We start from the raw sequence: 21,223 nt of genomic DNA, 5'->3' as shown, positions 1-21,223 counted from the left end.
CTTTTATGAACCTCAGATGCATAAATAACTGAAAAAGTTGGGGTATTTTGCAACACGCCTTGACAATGATCTCACTGGGATGCGCCATTCTGTCAAGTGCCTTGACATCATTAAATTTCTTGTTAAATAACTTCCCTTCCTTTTTAAAAACTGATTTTAGTGGAACACATTGTTGCCTTATTATGGTTAATTCACTCAAAACTATTATCTTTTAAAAATACTATTGGGCTGGTCCTCGGTTCATGATCCTTCACCCAATCAGTGGGTGCAGTTCATCTCCTGTTTTTGTGGCCGCTGTCCTGATGTACTGTGCTTGTTATTTTCTGCTGTACCGACATCTACATTCCCCTCGCCTCCTAAATTTCCTGCTTAGAATGCTTCGCTGCAACCCAAGAGGGCTGGATTGTTGTTTTCTTCGCTATCCTCTCCTTCCAAGTATTTCATACATGGCTTCTACTCAGGAGTTTCTTAGCAGGTTATTTTTAAGATATACAAACTTTTTTAAAAAAAATGTGTATTTACTTTGAGAGAGAGAGCATGAGTAGGCGAGGGCCAGAGAGAGGGAGAGAGAGAATCCCAAGCAGGCTCACACTGTCAATGCAGAGCCAGAGGCGGGGCTCCATCTCAGAAGCGTGAGATCATGACCTGAGACTAAATCAAGAGTTGGCCGCCTAACCAACTGAGCCACCCAGGTGCCCCAAGATACACAAACTTTTTAAAGCTATCCGTTTATTATTGATTTCCAAATTTGCTATATTATTGTCATAGTCCCCAAGATACTGATTCCTTGAGATTTAGTAGGTTTTCATTGAGTCCCAATAGAAACTCAGGTTTTATGAGTGGCCCATGGATACTCAAAAGTAATATTTGCCTAATGGGTATTACATATATATAATTTTATATATAACATATACAACTAATTATATAAATATAATTATATGTAAATATATGATTACTTATATATAATTGTGATTTTCAAACATTTTTTTAAAGTTTATTTATTTTGATGGCAAGAAAGAGAGAGAGAGAGCACGCACATGAGCAGGGGAGGGGCAGAGAGAGTGGGATAGAGAGAGAATCCCAAACAGGCTCCATGCTGTCAGCACAGAGCCCAAGGTGTGGCTCAATCTCCCAAATGGTGAGATCATGACCAGAGCCGATATCAACAGTCGGCTGCTTAACTGATTGAGCCACCCAGGTGCCCCATGATTTTCAAACATTCTATATCTTAATGTCTTGTGGGTTTGAACTAAGGAACTTCTGAGGAAGTGTTAAAATTTCCCACTAAAAATGGTAAAATAAAGAGAAAGAAAGAAAGAAAGAAAGAAAGAAAGAAAGAAAGAAAGAAAGAAAGAAAGAAAGAAAGAAAGAAAGAAACTCTGAGACCAAGAAACTAAGAGGAATCTGGAATCGTTAATTAGAAGTAAAGTCATTTTGGGGTACCTGGGTGGCTCAGGGGGTTTAGCCTCCAACTTCAACTCAGGTCATGATCTTGCAGTTTGTGAGTTCAAGCCCCACAGCTTGAACTTGTCAGCTGTGCTGACAGCTCGAGGCCTGGAGCCTGCTTCCAATTCTGTGTCTCCCTCACTCTCTGCCCCGCCCCTGCTCATGCTCTGTCTCTCTCTCTCAAAACTAAACAAACATTAAAAATTTTTTTTAAAAAGAAGTAAAATTATTTTTACTAGCTTCATGAAAGGATGTAGCAATGATGCCTGCAATTTGGCCTGAATTGCCTTACTATTAGCAGGACGTTTCAGTGGTGAGAGAATGGCACAAATTATGCTTCTACTCCTAACATCTCCCTGCAGCTAGGTAAGAATTGTCCAGATCAACACTAGTATGTCCCGTGACCTATGGATATCCTAAAGAATCAGTAAAACTCATCATCAATACTCTTATTGATGGAAGTTTCTTTGCTCTTGCCCAGTAAGCAAGGAAATTTCAATACTTCACAAACAGACTAAAAGATAAAACTTTTGGCGTTTGGAGGATAGGAATGATTTTCAATGTTTTTGTTTAAAGACATCTAAAATGTGCCAAACGCTTTGTATGTGACTTTCAACAAGTTATTTGACTGCAACTTACCTCAGTTGCTTCCTGATAATGTGGACCTCATAAAGTTGTCATGAGGTTTAAATGAGTCGGTATATACTTAGTGCTCAGAGCAGTGCTAAAGGCACACAGTATACATTTGTTAAGCATTAATTGTTTTTGTCTTACCTCTGGCTGCATTTGATTTTACTTCTAATTAACTTCCTATTTTTTTTTCCAATTTCTTGATTTATTCATGCTCTATACGCGTGTACATCTGAGTATGGGAGGGGGACCAGTATATATGCACCTACAGGAAACCTTTACGAGTTGGTACAATCTCTGGGCATTCCGCTACCTCAAAAACCATTTACCCCTTCACTTGTGAAGGGACTTGAGGGCTATTACTGAATTCTTCTTGGTGTTAAATTTTACAGATGTTACCTATAATTGTGCCAAAAAGACTTGTGGCTTCTCAAGGTACCTGGCCAGACAAAACATTTGGGTCTCAGTGGTTGGGTGGAGGTAGAAACTATGTCCATCAGTTAAATGGATGCTAGCTCGCTTTATTGTCTGAGTGGGGCAATAGAATATGCTCTGCCACTGGGACAGCCTGATGGCTTTGGCTCCAAACTGGGCAGAACTGCTGACCGAGCTCCATGGCCAGACAGGACCACCAGCTTGGGTCTGCATATGCTCACCTCTGCCAACAGGAACACTGTCTGCCAAGGTCTGCACGCCCGTGACTAGGAGCCTTGCTCCCCTTTTCCATCTCTAGCAGGTTTCCCTGGCGATCCCTCCCTGTGAGGCAAGACCTAAATGGGGCTCATAGAAAGCGTCTTCAGAACGCTGGTGAAACTGGGTATCCACTTTGGGTTTTCCTCTTCCCACTAGAGAAATCACAGGCTGGGGCGGGGGGCCGGGGGACCCCCTACGTGTGGTGTGGCACTGACAACATCTATTGGAAAGTAGATGCAATCAAAACAAAATCAGTCCTCTTACCTTTCTAACGTGATTTTTCTTGGTTTTGGTCATCCAAGGGGCTGCGTCAGCCCCAACCTCAGGTTCTGGGATCTTCATAAAGGTGTCTTATCTATGGGTCGTTGCTAGTTGTTCTTTCTGTGAAGAGAACTTAAGTTGGGGCCACCTGTTTTACTATCTTGCTCTAATAAACATTTTTCACACCCAGGTTTCCCTTATCTGAAGTTTCATTACCAGATGTTTCTCTATGCACTTATAGTGATATATTGATTTCCTTAAAAGAATAATTTGATATCATCCAGGTGTGCCTAATGATAAGAAAAGGTTAATGTAGAAAGTCTATGATTATTAGTAAAACACTTTCTCAAATTAAAGCTCTCAGATTTTAGTGAGAGAATATTGAATCAAAGAACTGAAAGGGCAGAAGAAATTGAACAATGGTTCAATTTTGTAATAGGTGTTATTTATCACTTTTATTAAACTTTGTATTAGCCATGTGCTTTGCATTGACTAGGATACTCCTCACCACTCTTTATGAATAAGACCGATGACAAGCCTTATTTCCATTTTGTATTAAGAAAATGCATTCAGAATAGCTAAAATGACTTGCCTAGAGCAACACAGAAAGTCAAAGAGGTCAGAGTAGAGATTCTGATTATCAAATCACTCTTAAATTTCAGGCTATTAAATCAAACCATTTCTTAGGTGAAGACAGGTTTTTTTTTTTTTAATTTGTAAGTTAATCAGTCATTAAATATTTATTTTGTATCTGCTGTATAATTAACAATAAATGTTATGGTATGGAAAATATACAATGATTCTTCAGCCCTAGAAACTCACAGTAATTCAGCTTATATAAAGAAGAAAGATAAGCCACAGAAACATACAATTTAATACAGTATGTGGTTAAATGTAAAACTATGTGTTATAACTGTAAATGCACTAAAGGTAAAGAGTATTGGGCTTTGCATTGGTCCTTCAGCATCTGGAGGAGATGGTCCAGAGGGGAGAAGTTGATTTTCAATGATGTGTGTATGTGGTTTACAATTTGAGAAAAGACATTTATGCTAAGCATACCATGCTTTTGGTTTACAAGAGTTAAATCTGAGTAAATTCAAGGGTAGTAAATACAGAGGCGTTGATTGCATCATGTCCACTTACAGCAAAGCCTGTAAGCCAGGAAAGTGAGTCTGATCTGAATATGGAAGCCATCGAAGGTGTTTCTGAAGGGAATAATATTGTCAAAGTGGCTACTGAGCAAGGTTACGTCATTAGCTCTGCTAGAGTTTGAGAGGAAAAGTTTGGGATCAGCAAAATCTAGCTGATGAGCTTTCCAATAATCCAATAAAGTCTAGATTAGGATTGGAGATAAAAAGGCAGATGAATTAGAAATTCAGGAGAAAAAAAAAACAGGTGTTTGTGCCTGGCTTATGGAGGATGATGACAAAGAAGAATCCTAGGGAACTCCTAACTTTCAAGCCTGAATGAGCTGATGAATAAAGGAGCATGGGACTGAAGTAGGCAGGTTTGGTGGTAAACTCCTAATTTCTTTTTATGCAGTCAAATGCTCTACCCCTGAGTTACTACCACCCCCCCAATTTCTTTTGATGAAATGATTGGAAATTTGAGCGCATTTCCATTTATGAAGTGCTGAATTTGAGGTAGTGAAAGTTCCATCTGGACACAGCTCCTAATCATTAGATTACAGGCAAGAGCTCAGGTGAGAGGAGAGGATTCGAGACACACATTGTTAATATTCTTGGGGAGGCTGATAAATACCAGTTCTCTTCCCCGCCTAAATTATAAATCAAGAAAACATAAGTCAAGATTTTAAGGCAGATAAGGGCACAAAAACATCATCTTTATTGCTGATACAGCTAATGTAAAAGAATGTGATTCATAGCTAAGGGCAAGTAGACATTCTAATATTGAACTCTAGGATTAGAAAGATTTGCCCATCCCGTTGCGGGCATTGTACCATTTTTGGCCTCTTCCCAAGGATTTCTGACTCTGTAAGGGCATGGGGCGGCATGCGGAATTAATGCCCTCTGAGATCAGGATGGCTCCCAAGAGAGAAAAGACACACACATAATTAGTATTGTTTTGTTTTGTTTTTTGTTTTCCTTTCCAAGCTCACCAGTAAAATTAGGACACGACTCCTTTAGAATGAGGCTAAGAGTGTTTCCCTAACATGGCTCCTTCCACATGGAAGTAAATATAAAGTATAAGAACAAACCACCTCTTCTCCCCTACCCCATCACATTTAGGAGTACTCTACATAGAAATGAAACTTGAGTTCAGAAAACATGTCTTTTGCACTTTGCACCCATAATCTAACTCAAGCATGGTGCCTAGAAAATGTCAGTTACTCAACGGATACTTTTTGATTGCATGAGCAAATAAAATTGGCAGTTGAAGATCATGTGAACTGATGGTTTTCCATTGAAGAAAATGTAAAAGGGAAGAGCATAGTTCCAGGGAGCAAGCTTGCACGAGCTGAGGAGGAATGGAATGAGACAGGAATTAAAAGGGAAAACCACAATGGGAAACTACTGAGACTTTGGATCTAAGATGAATGTCTGTTTGGGACGATGACCCAATGTATGGTAGTCCATGGATGCTAGCCTCTATTTCTCATATTTTGTTCAAGTTGGCAGCTACCCTGGCCTTGTGGTTTCAGGTATGTGGTAATTGAAAACATGTCCGGCGATGATTGCTGTATTGTCTTCTGCTCCCAGAAGCAGTCAAAAACATACTTTTCAGCCTTAAAGGTTGTGATGGTGTATTATATCCTATTATCTAAAACTCTTTGGGCTGCAAGGAACAAATACCAATTCAAGTAATTAAAGTAAAAGAGGAAACATGATAAGGAAATAACCATGTCTTAAAGAATCTTTTATCAGGAATGCAGTTTGAACTGGAAACTACAAACTTTGAACTGGAAAGCTACAGGAAACCAGGCAACATTCTCTCTCCATTTCTTATCTGTGTGCTCTGTGTGACTATTATTTCTTATCTCTGTGCACTGTGTGACTATTATACTATTATAGTTCTGTTCTTCCAGGTACTGGCCTCTGCTATACAATACCTAAATTTATACATCTCCTCCAATCAAGAGGAAAACTCAAAGACTTAAATCTTTTGTTGGGATACTGTGGAAAACTTCAGGGCACATCCTAGAGCCCTCCTAGGCAGGGAAGAAAGTCAGTGCCCAATCCAGTTGCTGAGAATAGTCTCCAATCCTGCCTGACCGGCAAGCCTGGCCAGACACTCTGGGCAACTGTGGAGCCCATCCTAGGGCCTTTCTCAGGCAGAGTCAAACCAGCAGACTTGCCCGACTGCAGAGCTTAACCTCTGGCTTTGTCCGCAAGGGAGCCAGCGACCCCAGACAGACTTGGACCTGAGCCAACAGTATTTACCCATATAACCTGTGGTGTCTTCCAGGCACAGAGCCCAGCCAGTAGCTCCACCCAATCATGGAGCATAGCCAACAGTCCCACCCAACCATAAGGTACAGCTGGGAACCCTGCTTGACTAGGGACCCCAGGCAAAGGCCTTGCCAAAGAGTGGATCACAGCCAACTGACTGCCTAATCACAAAGCCCAGCCTGCCATTCAACCTGAACACAGAGTCTAGCTAGTGGCACCATCTGGCTGGGGAGCCTAGCCTGATGACCATAGATTCAAAAATTCTCAACAAAATATTAGCAAACCAAATTCAACAGCATTAAAAGGATCATACATAATGACCAAACTGGATTTATTCTTGGGATGGAAAGACAGTGTAACATAAGCAAATAAATAAATGCCATAAACCACATTAGTAAAATTAAAGATAAAAATCATACAATCTCGATAAATGCAGAAAAAGCATTTGAAAATTGAACATCCTTTTGTGATAAAAACTCTCCACAAATTAAGTGTAGAAGAAACATATCTCGGCCTATTAAAGGCTGTAATGTGACAAACCATAGCTGTTACCTTTAATGGTAAAAGGTGGAAAGCTCTTCTAAGACCAACAACAATTCTCACCATTCTTATTCAGATTGGTACTGGGAGTTCTAGCCAGAGTAATTAGGCAAGAAAAAGAAATGAAAGTAATCCAAATCAAAAAGAAGTAAAACTTTCTTTGTCTGATGATGACACTATCATATATTCAGCAAACTCTAAATACTCTGTCAAAAAACTATTAGACCTAATAAATGAATACAGTAAAGTTGCAGGATACAAAGTAACATAAAAATAAGTTGCATTTCTATGTACTAACAACAAATTACCTGAAAGAGAAATAAAGAAAACAATCCTATTCACAATAGTATCAAAAACAATACTTAAGAATAAGTTTAATCAAGGCAATGAAAAATTTGTACACTGAAAACCATAAGACAATGATTAAAGAAACTGAAGAAGACACAAATAAATGGGAAAATACCCCATGTTACTGGATCAGAGGGAGTAACATTGTCAAATGTCCCTACAACCCAAAGCAATCTACAATCCCTATCAGAATTCCATATCAAATGGAATCATATCAAATACAATCCATATCAAAATTTCAATGGCATTTTTCTATAGAAATAGAAACAAATTCTAAAACTTGTGTGGAACCAACCATAATAGATCCTGAATAGCCAAAGCAATCTTGAGAAACAAGAACAAAGCTGGAGGGACAACCCGTCTTGATTTCACACTTTATTATGTAGCTTAGTAATCAGACCGTATGGTACTGGCATGAAAGCAGTTGCATAGACCAATGGAACGGAATCAAGAGCCCAGAAATACATCCATGCATATACGGCCAACTAGTATTTGACAAGGAAACCAAGAATGCTCAATAGGGAAAAACAATCTTCAATAAATAGTGCTGGGAAATCTGGACAATCACATGCAGAATAATGAAATTTAACCCCTATCTGGAACCACTCACAAAAATTAAATCAAGATGGATTAAAGACTTAAACGTAAATCTTGAGGCCATAAAACTTCTAGAAGAAAACAATAAAAAATAATTCTTGACATTGGTTTTGGCAATAGTTTTATTGCCAAAAGTAAAGTGACAAAAGCATATTAAACATGTGGAGCTCCATTAAGACAAAAAAGCTTCTGCACCACATAAGCAATAATCAACAAAATGTAAAGGCAACTTGTGAAATAGGAGAAAGTGTTTGTAAACCATATATTTGGTAAGGGACTAATATCCAAAATATGTAAGAAACTCCTATAAATAGCAAAAAAAATCCATTTTAATATCCATTTTTAAAATGGGCAGAGTACCTGAATAGACATTTTCCAAAAAGATACACAAATGGCTGATGGGTACATGAAAATGTGCTCATCATTCATCATCAGGGAAATGCAAATCAAAACCACAATGAGATACCACCTCACATCTGTTAGAATTGCTTTTTTCAAAGGGACAAGAAATAACAAGTATTGGTGAGGATGTGGACAAAGTCCTTGCACACTATTGGTAGGGATGTAAATCGGTACAGTTACTAGGGAAAACAGTGTAGAGATTCCTCAAAAAAAAAAAAAAAAAAGAACTATAATATGACCCAGCAATCCCACTTCTGGATATAACCGAAGGAAGTGAAATCAGAATCTCAAAGAGATAGCTACACAACCTGGTTCATTACAGCATTACTCACAATTGTTAAGACATAAAAACAACCTAAGTGCCTGATGGCAAATGAATGGATAATGAACATGTAGAGTTGAAATTTGCTAAGAGAGTAAATCTTAAAATTTGTCACTGCAAGGGGCGCCTGGGTGGCTCAGTCAGTTAAGCGTCCGACTTCGGCTCAGGTCATGATCTCACGGTCCGTGAGTTCGAGCCCCGCGTTGGGCTCTGTGCTGACAGCTCAGAGCCTGGAGCCCGTTTCAGATTCTGTGTCTCCCTCTCTCTCTGCCCCTCCCCTGTTCATGCTCTGTCTCTCTCTGTCTCAAAAATAAATAAACGTTAAAAAAAAATTTTTTAAAAAAAAGTTGTCACTGCAAAAAGGTGGTAACTATGTGAGGTGATGGATGTGATACCTAATGTTAATGTGATAATCATGTTCACAATATATATATATATATATATATATATATATATATCACATCACATTATATACATTAAACTTATATAATATTATTTGTTAATTATATCTTAATGAAGCTAGGGTGGGAGGGATATCAGATAATTCCCTGTTTTCCATGTAAGCGTTTTTAAAATGATATCAAATAATGTTTATTTCTCTAATTCTTTAAACAAAATTCAGGTTATCTTGCCAGGAAAGTCACTTGTCATACATTGTGAATTATGAAGAGTAGAAAAAACTAAAAATTCATTCTATTTCTATAGAACCAGGAAAAAATTGAAGCAATTTACTTTATTGGCATTTTTCATATTAAAACATTACATTCAAATGAAGAATTTTTTTCTTCTAAGATAGTAACTCTGTTTAATAATATGTCATGCAAGGTATTTTTTAAAATATTTTCATTTGGGCAAAAAAATACATTTTAGAAATTATCACTAGGTTAAAAAACTATAGCACCAGAAAAATATTTCTCAAAAAAAAAAAAAAATCACAGATTGTCCTGGAGATAAATGTTGGTGAGCACTCAGCAATGTGGGTCAGATGTAATCTAACTTGGAGGAGAGGAGGGAAAACATGCTAAGGAGAGAAAACAAAATTTCTGGAAACAAAAAAAGATTTCCTGTATTTGTTGCTTATGTAATTCCTGCAAAGTGTGTGTCTCAAGCTTATTATTTGGTGATATAAACTAATTGGATAGAATATAACAATAATAAAAAAGAAGTAGGGGTGTCTGGGTGGCTCAGTCAGTTGGGCCTCCAACTGCAGCTCAGGTCACGATCTCACTTCTCCTGAGTTCGAGCCCCGCACTGGGCTCTGTGCTAACAGCTCAGAGCCTGGAGCCTGCTTCAGATTCTGTCTCCATCTCTCTGCCCCTTCCCTGTTCGTGCTCTGTCTCTCTCTCTCTCTTTCTTTCTCAAATATGAAAAAAAATAAAATGAAAAGAAGTAAATGGAAATGATTTTTTACTATTTGAAATGATTCTTTTCAGGGATTTTAGGAGAGGATAAGATTTGAAACTTTGGTAAACTTGAACGCTCATATTATAAGTGAATTTCATTTGTCTCTGCCATCTCCATTATACTGGGTAAAAACCAAAATCTTGAACATTGACAAATAAGTCCTCCACAATTACTTCTCTCTTAGAGGTGCATTATTGATGTCTCCGTGCTCTGGTTGCACTGGTCTTGCTTTTATTTCCTTAATTAGACAAGCCCTACTTTTTCTGGCTCAGGCCCTTTATCACACAGTTTGCTTTGCCTACAACATTCCACATCCAGCCTCCACTTTACCTGGTTAACGCTCACCCATCCTTCAATATCATTTCATACTGCATCTTCGGGAAAGCCTTCCCAACGTCCTAGGACTAGATCACATCTGGGTATACTGTTTATGGCACCCGAGGCCCTAATGTTATCAATACATCTGAACGATTAGGAGAAAAAAGTAGCGCCCCAACTTCATGAAGCAGACACAATACAAACTGCTAACCGTTTTCTATCTCTTGCACCCCTTACCCATTATATGGCTGGGGAGGTGTTTCTGCTTTCACTGCTTCCTTAAGCAAGAAATTGTGAAAGAAACACAGCAATGTGGGGGTAAGAAGTAAACATAAGTTTAAGGCAGAATCCAGAAAATGAAACAAATCTTTATGGTGTCTTTAGCTTTTAGGAAATGGAAGGAATGATGGTCATAACATGTTGTTGTATAATTACAATGTTAATTACTGTGACAAAAGCAAGATTTTCTTATACAAAAAATTAAAGTGAGAGGAAAATAACTGGCTTGCTCACACTTTTCTAGGGTTATACTCATTTATACTTAGTTATTTTATTATAGCCAGAGGGTGTTTCAATTTTTGTAGTATTTAACCTGAATTAACAACTTTGAAGTCCTGCTTCACATCTTTCAGAGATTAATAAATCTTCAAAGCTTAAGTTTTAAAAGGTAATGAATCCTAATTACATTTTTTGTTTCTGAATTCTTTCAAACATCAAACATTTTTTGAGAGAATTATCCCATGCCTGCTGGTGACCAGGTGTTCTTAGGCTTAAGACTATAAAAACAACAAGATGGCTATGAAGACTTGATTGTCAAAGTCAGGGCTCTAGGAAGTCTGCAAATATAATCTTTAGGGCATGTGGAGGCAAAAGCAATAGTTATCCATGGCTCACCCACCCCATCCCAGCTTACGTAATGCTTATTACAGCTTATAAAGATCTCAAATCTTTGTAAGTTAGACATAGGCTACAAATTCAAGTAGAAAAATTTTAGATGTGTTTCAGCAGCAAAAGTCCTTGTGAACCTAAACCAGCATATGTAATAGCCTAATGAGCGTTTAAAAGCAAATTATTATACATTATGTATTCTCTCAATTTTCCATATATTTTATTAAACACATATCCAGTCATATTCATTAATTTTAAAGTAAGTACATCTACATATCCCATAGTTTATATTTCTTTTCAAAATTGTTTAAATTTAACAGGCGCCAAAGTGATTACTTTAATATTTTTATTGTTTTCCCAAAGCATTTCACCAGGGAAAATGTTACTCAATCTCCTGTGTCTACTTCAAAGAGAGTTTTGGTCATCAGAACTTTAGGTTCCTTTTGCTCTACATTTCTGAGCATTTTTTAAGTTATTATTATGAAAATAGAAACAAATAAATTATATATATATATATATATATATATATATTATTGAAAATATAAAAGCCTAAATGTCTTTTCATAGGAAAAGTTTGTAGTATAGGTCATTTCACTGTTTATTTCCTCCATCAAGACTCACTTACTTACATGAACTGGGGGTGGAACAGGGGGAGAAGAGAGAAAAAGAGAGAATGGGAGGGGAGTGGAGGAGATGATGAGATAGGAGAAGAGTGGAAGAGGGGACAGAGACTGAAACTCTCTAGTTTTCTTACATTCTGAAGTTAAGGTATTCCATAGAAATATTCTTTCCATAGAATCTAATGGATTACTTAAATTTAGAGGTAATAAAAAATGCATTTAAGAAAAGCTTATCGGGGCGCCTGGGTGGCGCAGTCGGTTAAGCGTCCGACTTTAGCCAGGTCACGATCTCGCGGTCCGTGAGTGCGAGCCCCGCGTCAGGCTCTGGGCTGATGGCTCGGAGCCTGGAGCCTGTTTCCGATTCTGTGTCTCCCTCTCTCTCTGCCCCTCCCCCGTTCATGCTCTGTCTCTCTCTGTCCCAAAAATAAATAAAAAACGTTGAAAAAAAAAAAATTAAAAAAAAAAAAAAAAAAAAGAAAAGCTTATCATGAAACCTAATGAATTAAAGTTGTTCATTCATTCATTCACTGAATACATTAATTTAATTAACATTGAATACCTATTATGTTTTAGTCAGTGAAAGACAAAAAAAACCACACACACACACACACACACACACACCATTTCAAATTTAGGCAGAGAAGGGAGTCAAGTCTATTGATTACACTGGTGTAATGAGTTCTACAAAAAAGGTGCATCCAAGATGGTGGAGGTATTCTGGGATCAGTCTTGGGGAAGGTTTCTGGAAGAGGTGACTTTTGGACTCAGTCTTGAACATTGGATAGAAATTTGCTATGTGGAAAGCAGAAGATAGGAATGGGGGAGGAAAATATAATTCCTGTAAGAATCCACAGTATGTCGAATGAAATAATAGCATCTTTTTGTTGCTGTTGCTGTTAAACTACTGATAAAACATTTAATATGGCTGCAGAGAAGGTTAGAAGTGGTCATTTGTAGCTGGAGAAAGAAGGGTGGAAGATTATGGAAAGTCCTGCACTGTGCAGAGGCTTTTGGATTTTATCCAGCCAGAAAAATAAATAAGTAAATGTGAAACCATGGAAGCCTTTTAATATATTTGTGTTTCAGAAAGAACATCCTGGGGCAATCAGAGTCAATGATTGATAAATTCAATCATTAAAATGAAAGTCTTCGATTTATTGGGATGTATACTGGTTTAAAATTTAAAAAAAAAAAAGCAAAGCAGGACTTTTATTATTCAAACTATAAAATGTTTATTTCATTTCCATTTAAAATATTTTCAAGTAAAAATATGGACAAAAATACATATATGAAGGTTGAAGCAACTAGAAGCATGACTGGTATGCATATACATAAATACAATTGAAATTAAATTCATTGCAAAATTGAGTGACATCATATTGCACCAAAATTTATTCCATCCAAAACACATGTGTCAAGACATGTTTCTACCAGATGAAAGCACTCTTATTTCATAGTATCTTACCACTTATACAAATAGCCCATAAACATCATCTGGCAGTGTGATTGCTGCAGCAGAACTCTCCCCAGAGGGAAATCATTAAACTATAGAAAAATCCATTTTATTTCACATATGATGCTTATATGATGGCATAGGCGTCAGTGCCAGAGAACCTTAAGCAACACAACACAATTCACACATGAAAGTCCCTTTACACCATTTATATTTTTATATCAAATATCTAAAAAAAATCAGTACTCCTAATATGGTTGGAATACAGATGCAGAAAAGGAATTTTGTTATTTAAGAATTTATAAATATAAGACGTTGTATAAAATTTGTATAAAAGATGCACAAACCCCTCTACCAAGTTTTATCATCATAACGCCAGAGTGAAGAAACCCCACCACAGATGAGGACCATTTAGGATACTGAGGCTCATTCTTCCTCAGCTGGATTTCTCTGTTCTTGTACTTTAGATCACCAGACCAAACCCTGTTCCCCCTGCTCCTTACTTAGGGGAATGGTACAAGGTCACGACAGATGAATTCCAGATTCAAGTTAAGGGATAGAGCTGGTCTGTAAATTACAATTTAAGCATAGATCAAAGAGATGGCTGCCAGCACAACCCTCCAGAGTACTCTACCATTTTTCACTGGGCTAATTGATTCCATGAGTGCAAATTATTGATGCTTGCCGTAGAATGTCAGAGGCATTTAAATACATTCATATCCAGTACCTAATAATGTGTTGATACAAACATACCAACACACATATTTTCTACCCCTTGATAATTGAAGAAGTCACCATTACTAGGTCAGATTTTAACACAAAGCTCACTAAACCCATTTCCTATAAAGTAAATACAGATACACATACAATAAGAAGACGCAAAAAATTCATCATGAAATGAATTCTGAGTCAATAACTAAACACTATCTCTACCAGTGCATCACTACCATCTAATCCACTCTACGATAAGTAGAAAAAAAAAAAAAAAGTTCTATGAAATCTAGAGTCAAAGCTCCGTCAGAAAAGTAGGACAAATTAAGTTCGCCAAGCATTCAGTACGAGAGGCCATTTGTCTTGCCTTTTTCTGACTTGTACTTATTATAAAACCACAGGTAGCCAACTTCAGCATTAGTAAAACACAACTACATGTCTGCTCACCAATTTGGCACAGAGAGAAGACACTATATTTCATGATACTAAGCAATGCGCTTTTAACACGACTGATGCGTACATTTGCAAAGTTCTCAAAATGTTGAGGGTACCACTGAAAACTCATTACTGTTGTATTGCAACCCATCTACAAAGAAATAGAAACTTGAGGCCCATGCCTGTGTTCAAAATAACATTGGCCCCAAATATCCTAAAAGAGTAAAGCCATATCTCACTCTCTGTACATGGATAGTGTCAAAAGAAGAATCTGGTTTTCAAGATGTAAGAATCAAAAAGTTTAGATCCAGATTTACAGCATTAGTAATAATCCTAAAGGGAAACTATTAGGTAAAAAAACTTCTCCAGGGAGAGGATAAAAAAAAAATACAAGACTACTTAAATTTTTTGGAGGATTCTTGTGGTTTGTGTAATAACCCTAGATATATATTGTTCTTTTGCTTCCAAAGCAATTCAAAAGTGCTATATGGTAGTGTTTGAAATCATTAAAACACACAGTTTCATGTAGATCACCTCTATTCTGTGAAAAGCATACATTCATTTGAAACAATCTGTTTTATTTCCCCAAAGCATTATTTTACTTGAATATAATATTCCTTTATATTGCATTAGTCAGTATATGGAAATTTGGAATGAAGGAGAAATTCTATGGAAAAAATAAATCAGAAATCCTTTGAAATAAGACAGTTCAAACCTAGAACCAGGGAACCACATTGCATTGCCTCCAGGTGTGATTACAAATGAGCTTCTGAGCAAGTGCTGAAGACGGTTAATTAGTAGGATAAGTGAGGTCTATCTTCACAATCCTCATGCAAGTCAGATCCCTCACAACCCAACCAATTACACAGATGCAACACCCAAAAGCCTAATGTTTTCCCACAAGACTCTGTGCAAAATACACTGTCACCCAAGGTGCTCAAAATACAGTCACTTCTGCAAAAGACGTAACTGTGCATTAGTCTTTTTTGTTTCTCTAGCGTTCGGCATGACCTTTAGAGGCTTCAAGAGGTAATAAGGACTCGGCAAGCAAGTCTGCTAACCAATAAATTAATTCACTTGAAAGTCATGCCTTGAAAAAAGTCAGTAGTGTGTATGTTGAGGGAAAAACAAGTATGTTCACTTTCAAACCAGTGCACCCATCTGCATGGCTCTCAGATGCCTACTGCTCCACAGTTTTCTTGAGAGATATATACCATAAATGTACCCTTGATCCGAGTAGTTGAAACACACACATGTAACAGATAACTATTTCATATAACTACCTCCCAGTGATATTTTAAAGCCAATGGTAACAAAGAGATGAGAAATGAGGACTTCCGGAATGTAAGCCACGTGGTAGTTTCACACTAAGGATATCTAGGTAATTGTATAAATTCAAATTAAGACTCACTCCCATCGAAAGGATAGCATGCCAAAATGTGACAAAATAAAGGAAATCATTGATCCATTAAAAAAAACCCAGAATGATTCAAAAATATCAAGCTAATATCCTTAGGAAGTTCTAAAGAAGGACAATATCTCACAACATGGAAACCTGGAGAACTTTCTGTGAGACCATGATTTATGCCTTTGTGACTTTGTATAGGATCTAAATATAGGCCAAACATTTTTTAGAAACCAAATAATTTGAAAATGCAACAAAAAGAAGCAAGGATTATCTTCAAAAATTGGCTCTTAAAATACCTTTTTAAGTGCATTAATAATACTACCTAGAGGTTACACTTTTAGGTATTATATATATTGAGATACATGTAAAATACTGTTTATGAGAAAATAAACCTAAAATACACTTACAGGTAATCAATTCTTTTACTTTATATGTAAAGTATGTAAACAGAAGCTGTCAAGATGACTCATTATCTACTCTATATCCACCACAAGCTTCTTGCCAGTTACACAATGTCATACTTTAATTCCTGACTTTGAATTGTTAGCAAGTAAAATGCGACTCTGTAAACATCATCAGCACCAACATACAGCATATCATGTAGGGTAAAATGAAGCAAGATTACATTTAAGTAAAATCAGTCTTTTACTCATCTGCACTCAAATCCCAAATCTCTCGAGAGTTCTTTTTTCCTAACTAAGAAAGAGAGTAACAATGAAAACCCCATTCATTGTTTTTCTATCACTCAGAACTGAAACGTAAAAAAAAAATGTCAAAAATGAACTCCCTCCATTTATATCAAGTAATATATATTATGAGACACTCATTTGTAGTTTTATATATAGATACTTAAATTAACTCAAAACTTTATTTAAAAACATTCTATAAACGGCCCATGTTTATTTCTAATAGAAAAAATAATGGAAGTTATTTTACCTTACTCACGGGGATAGATGCAGATTTTGTAGGGCCAGAAATGTATATACTTTTTCTGATCTCCATCAAGAAAATTAATGAGAAATTCTTAATGCAAAATTAGGTACAGACTTGAAAGGGGCATGTCTAAGTGAGGGCACTGAAGCTACATCCCATTAGCTACTCGGGATATCCACCTTTCCACAACAATTAACATCCAATAGTTCTCTGACTATGCTGCACGATAAATTACACCAAAATATCATCACTTCCAGTCACGTGCTATCCGTCATTTCCTGCTACTCTGACGTTCAGTATTCTATCTTTTCATAACCTATACCTCAATTATAAGAAATCCACTATCGATCAAAGATGCCCCCTTTCTTGGTTAGCACTACATTCATCTATAAATAGAAAATAATGAGTTTCCTGATGACTGATTACAGTTCATAAAAAAAATTATGTTAAGTAATTATACTCGTGTTAACCATCTGTTAATCTATCAAATAGCAACTGGAGAAACAATTCTACTAGCCACATAAAATAATCCCGAAATTTGTTTCAAGGTACATATTTTAGTGTTCAAGAAACCGCTATGCATTGCTAACGTAACCTAAGAACCTGTCCTACTTCTGTGCCAGCAGGGATGGGGCAGATACAGTATAAACACATGTGTGTATTTGTGCGTGTGCACACTTAACATTTATGTTCGGTATGGACTCTGCCATCTTTTCTATTCCAAGTCTTTAATCTCCTAGAGACAAGAACAAGGTCTACTTCTAGGTAACTGAATCATTTATAATAGTCTGGTTTTCTTCATTTGATCAAAGAAAAATCTCGGGAAAATAATCCAACATGTTTAAAAATGAGTCAAAAACATTTACTGAAATATTCAAAATTATGTAAGGAGAATCAGTCCATTTTTTAATCAAACTGTTCTAGTTTTAGAAGTCTTTACTAGATCTGTTTAATTCGTAATGAAATACTTGAGACTATGTTCTCCAAAGAGTATACATTTGAAAGAGAGTATATCAGTTGTCTTAAACTGTATGGGCCACTTTGACTCTTTGCATTATAATAAATTCATAATAGGTATATAAACATTTGAATATCCACACTGGTATGAGTATATTGCATATAATGGTTTATATATAATTCTCTCTATATATAATTTTAAATATATGAGAAAGAAAATTTTATTTACCACAAATAAAAATATACATTTTAGTGTGCAGGTGAGTTTTCAACTGGAATTGGCTTGATGTGATACCATCTGAATAATAATTAATGAATATCAATTTGCTGATTTCAGAAACCTTGCATCTTGCTGTGATGTATCCTAACAGTAAGCTGAAGCACAACTTAATCTTCATCACTTTTAAAAAAACTACTGGCTGACTTTCTCTGTGGTTAAAATGTTATGACGGTAGCATTAGAAATTTAACAATGCAAAAATCAGTTTTGAAAACGATGGAAAAAATAATGAATACGTATCCTAGTCAGTTTGTATAATGTTATATTAAAAAAAATTTAAAAAAAGATAAACAAAATGAGACCTATATGCTACGGTAAGATATAGGCACATTATTCTCAAGAACAATCAAGAACTACGCAAACCTCTCCATGAAATTTTATCAGTTTTCTTTTCATTAGGGAAAAAAAAATCTCAAGAAGAGTTTGGTTTATATATATGGGCCTAAACTGTAAAAAATAATAATAATAATTAATAATAATAATAATAATAAAGGAAAATAAAGAAAATGTGTTTTTACCTCAGTAACAATATAGTGGGGAGAGATACAGACAAATGGATACAGGAAGCAGAGACTACAGATCAAAATTTGAAAACCATATGGTAAGAGAAGAAGGAAGGAATTTTTATGAATTCACTTAGAGACCCAAACACAGGTTTGGCTGAAAAAAAAAATGTCCATCTTGGATGTGTATTAAATGTTATCAAGAGCAAAAAATGAAATTAGTGAATTGGAATTGCCTCATATTATAAATCATAATTTCTACTTTGGTCAATTGTTTATGAACTATCAGCTCTTGATTATCTTAATCAGTGTAATTCTTTCCAAAATTGTTACTTTTAAAATTAAAGGATAAACATACTCAGGTATGATGGACTACTTGATCTTGGTTGTATGTAAACAATAATTCATGCTTTCTACCATTATTTGACACTTATTTGAAAATTCCACAATATTTTCCAAACTTAGCATTAAAACACCTGTCTGAATACACACACACACACACACACACACACACACACACACTTTCACCTTTCGGTGAATTTGTTATCAGTTATCTCTTTTGCAAGTTGAATGATAATTAAGGTGAGGAAATTACCGACAAAGTTGAGATAAAGAATGGGAAATTTTTAGAAACATCAGTTGTAAAACTTATTTAACTGTGACATTTTCTTCCTCAATTTTTATGTAAATATATGCCTTTTCCTAATTAATCTGGACAGTTATAGCTGAAGAGATATTTTAACAGAATATAAAATATATAAAGGAAATGTATAAACTGTCAAAATTTATCACCATGTAAAAATAACTATGAAATTTTAAAAAAATGTTCACAATTACTAACACTGCATATAGATGGGATTATAGTGTTGGACATAATATTTTGGGTATTTTCTTTCTTGGTGATTTTTGTCTTTTATGGACATGGCAATTTGAAGATTCAAAAATGCACATGTTTAGATATGTTATCAAGGGGCCAATTATTAGCGAAACAAGTGACTGTGCTTAAGATGATTTAATACCAAACTGAGTATTGTTTAGTGTTAATACCAAACTGGTATTTAATACCAAACTGAGTATTGCTAAGAAAGATGCTACATCCTTTCCTGATCAAATGGGCTGCCATGAAAATAAAGTGGCCCATAACCGTGGAGCTTCCTGATAATGAGTGAAAACACCCTAACATCATCAATTATCAATAATTTTTAGACATAATTCCTGGATTTTTCTCATGAACAATAGCCCCTAGAAGCTCTTTAATGTATTCATTAAAATTGGGCATATCGCCCCTGCCCTTTGTTCAAAATGCTCTGGGTATAATTCATTACAAGATGGTATCTAAGTTAGTATCTATGGGGAAGCAATACAATGCTGATGTGAAATAAATTTCTTCCTTTGCTTGGTCCATAATGATGACGCATGCCTTTTATCCCCCAGAAGAATAGAAAACACTTTTCACAGTATAGTCAACTACAGTATGCAAAAATTATCTGTTATAGATCCCAGATATACAGAAAACATCTTGGTGTTCAGTTTGAAGGTTCTTAGCCATATGTTATAAAGACCACTGAAGTAATTTTTCATGCAGTAGTCTTTTTCGTCTAACTTCATATAGGTATCAGGGATTCAAAAATCATGTGAGCTCATGGAAGGCTTGCATATCCACTTTCTATAACTACATGGAGTTATAACTAAATTTCTTAGAAACCAGTTTGAATACACTAAAAGATACGAATAGAAATAACTGATTCCTTTAGTCCATCACCAAAGTTGAAATCTTCTGGATTTTCATAAAATGAAGTGAAGATCCACATTTTGTTTCAGCCCTTTGGGCAGAAACAAGGCCAAGCATAGATTGCCAAGATTTCAAATGCATTAATTCATAATTTATGACAATCTTCTTCTGGTACAACTTCCAGTATTATTTGTAATGTTCTGGTTATTCTGTCTACAAAGGAATAAAGAAGAGAAATTAAAAATGTACAGAAATCAGAAATGTATAAAAACAGCAACATGAGAATTATTTGGGGTTGAATACTGAAAATACACAACCGCCTATTTCACAGAGCGCTTTCAAGAATTATTTACTTCATTAGAATCCCATCATGCTCAATTAATTTATTTGTCACTTCTGCAACTTCCCATGATGGCTTCTCAGCAAGAATACATTAATATTTTGTATTCAAATAGGAACTTTAATTCATAGACCAGGAAGCCGAAAATATTTTGAGGCAACAGAAGGAAGATATAAATAAACATTCAAAACTACACTTCATATTCGGTTTAAAATTGTTTTGTTGTTTTAGTACCTGTGAGATTACAGCCAATTCCTCAGCAAAATCAAACTGACTCATACTGTAATGTCCAGTCTCAAACTTGTAGAATATTACTGAGTAAAACATCTTATGTCTCAGGGCTTTATTACTTCATCTGCAGAATGAGGGATTTGGGAGTGCCATCAGCAGCATGGAGGGCTAGGAAGTCCTAACACTTGCCTCTACACACACACACGCACACACACACACACACACACACACACACACACACACACACACATGCACATATGCACGCATGCACACCAACTGAAGAGACCCAAGAACAATAAATAAACAGCTACAAACTGAAGAAAACAGCTCAGGGAGATTTCCAAACAACAAAGAAAAAAGAA

General features: G+C 36.0%; 1 protein-coding gene across 3 annotated transcripts in view; it reads right to left on the bottom strand.

Moving 5' to 3' along the window:
• The window catches only part of SLC7A11 (solute carrier family 7 member 11), a 167,722-nt gene that overhangs the window by 72,978 nt on the left and 73,521 nt on the right, over window positions 1-21,223 (bottom strand). For 2 of the 3 annotated variants that reach the window (XM_058721369.1, XM_058721367.1), the window contains one exon: window positions 13,087-20,503. In XM_058721369.1, coding sequence (XP_058577352.1) covers window positions 20,436-20,503 — 68 coding nt within the window. In that variant the 3' untranslated portion in view covers window positions 13,087-20,435. Of the gene's footprint in view, window positions 1-3,033; window positions 3,151-13,086; window positions 20,504-21,223 lie in introns of those variants that run through there. The other variant, XR_009259303.1, reaches the window with a different exon arrangement.

Source organism: Neofelis nebulosa, chromosome 3 (assembly GCF_028018385.1).
Source record: "Neofelis nebulosa isolate mNeoNeb1 chromosome 3, mNeoNeb1.pri, whole genome shotgun sequence".
NCBI lineage: Eukaryota > Metazoa > Chordata > Mammalia > Carnivora > Felidae > Neofelis > Neofelis nebulosa.
The sequence above is the reverse complement of the archived record's forward strand: the minus strand, read 5'-3'. Positions and strand labels throughout refer to the sequence as shown.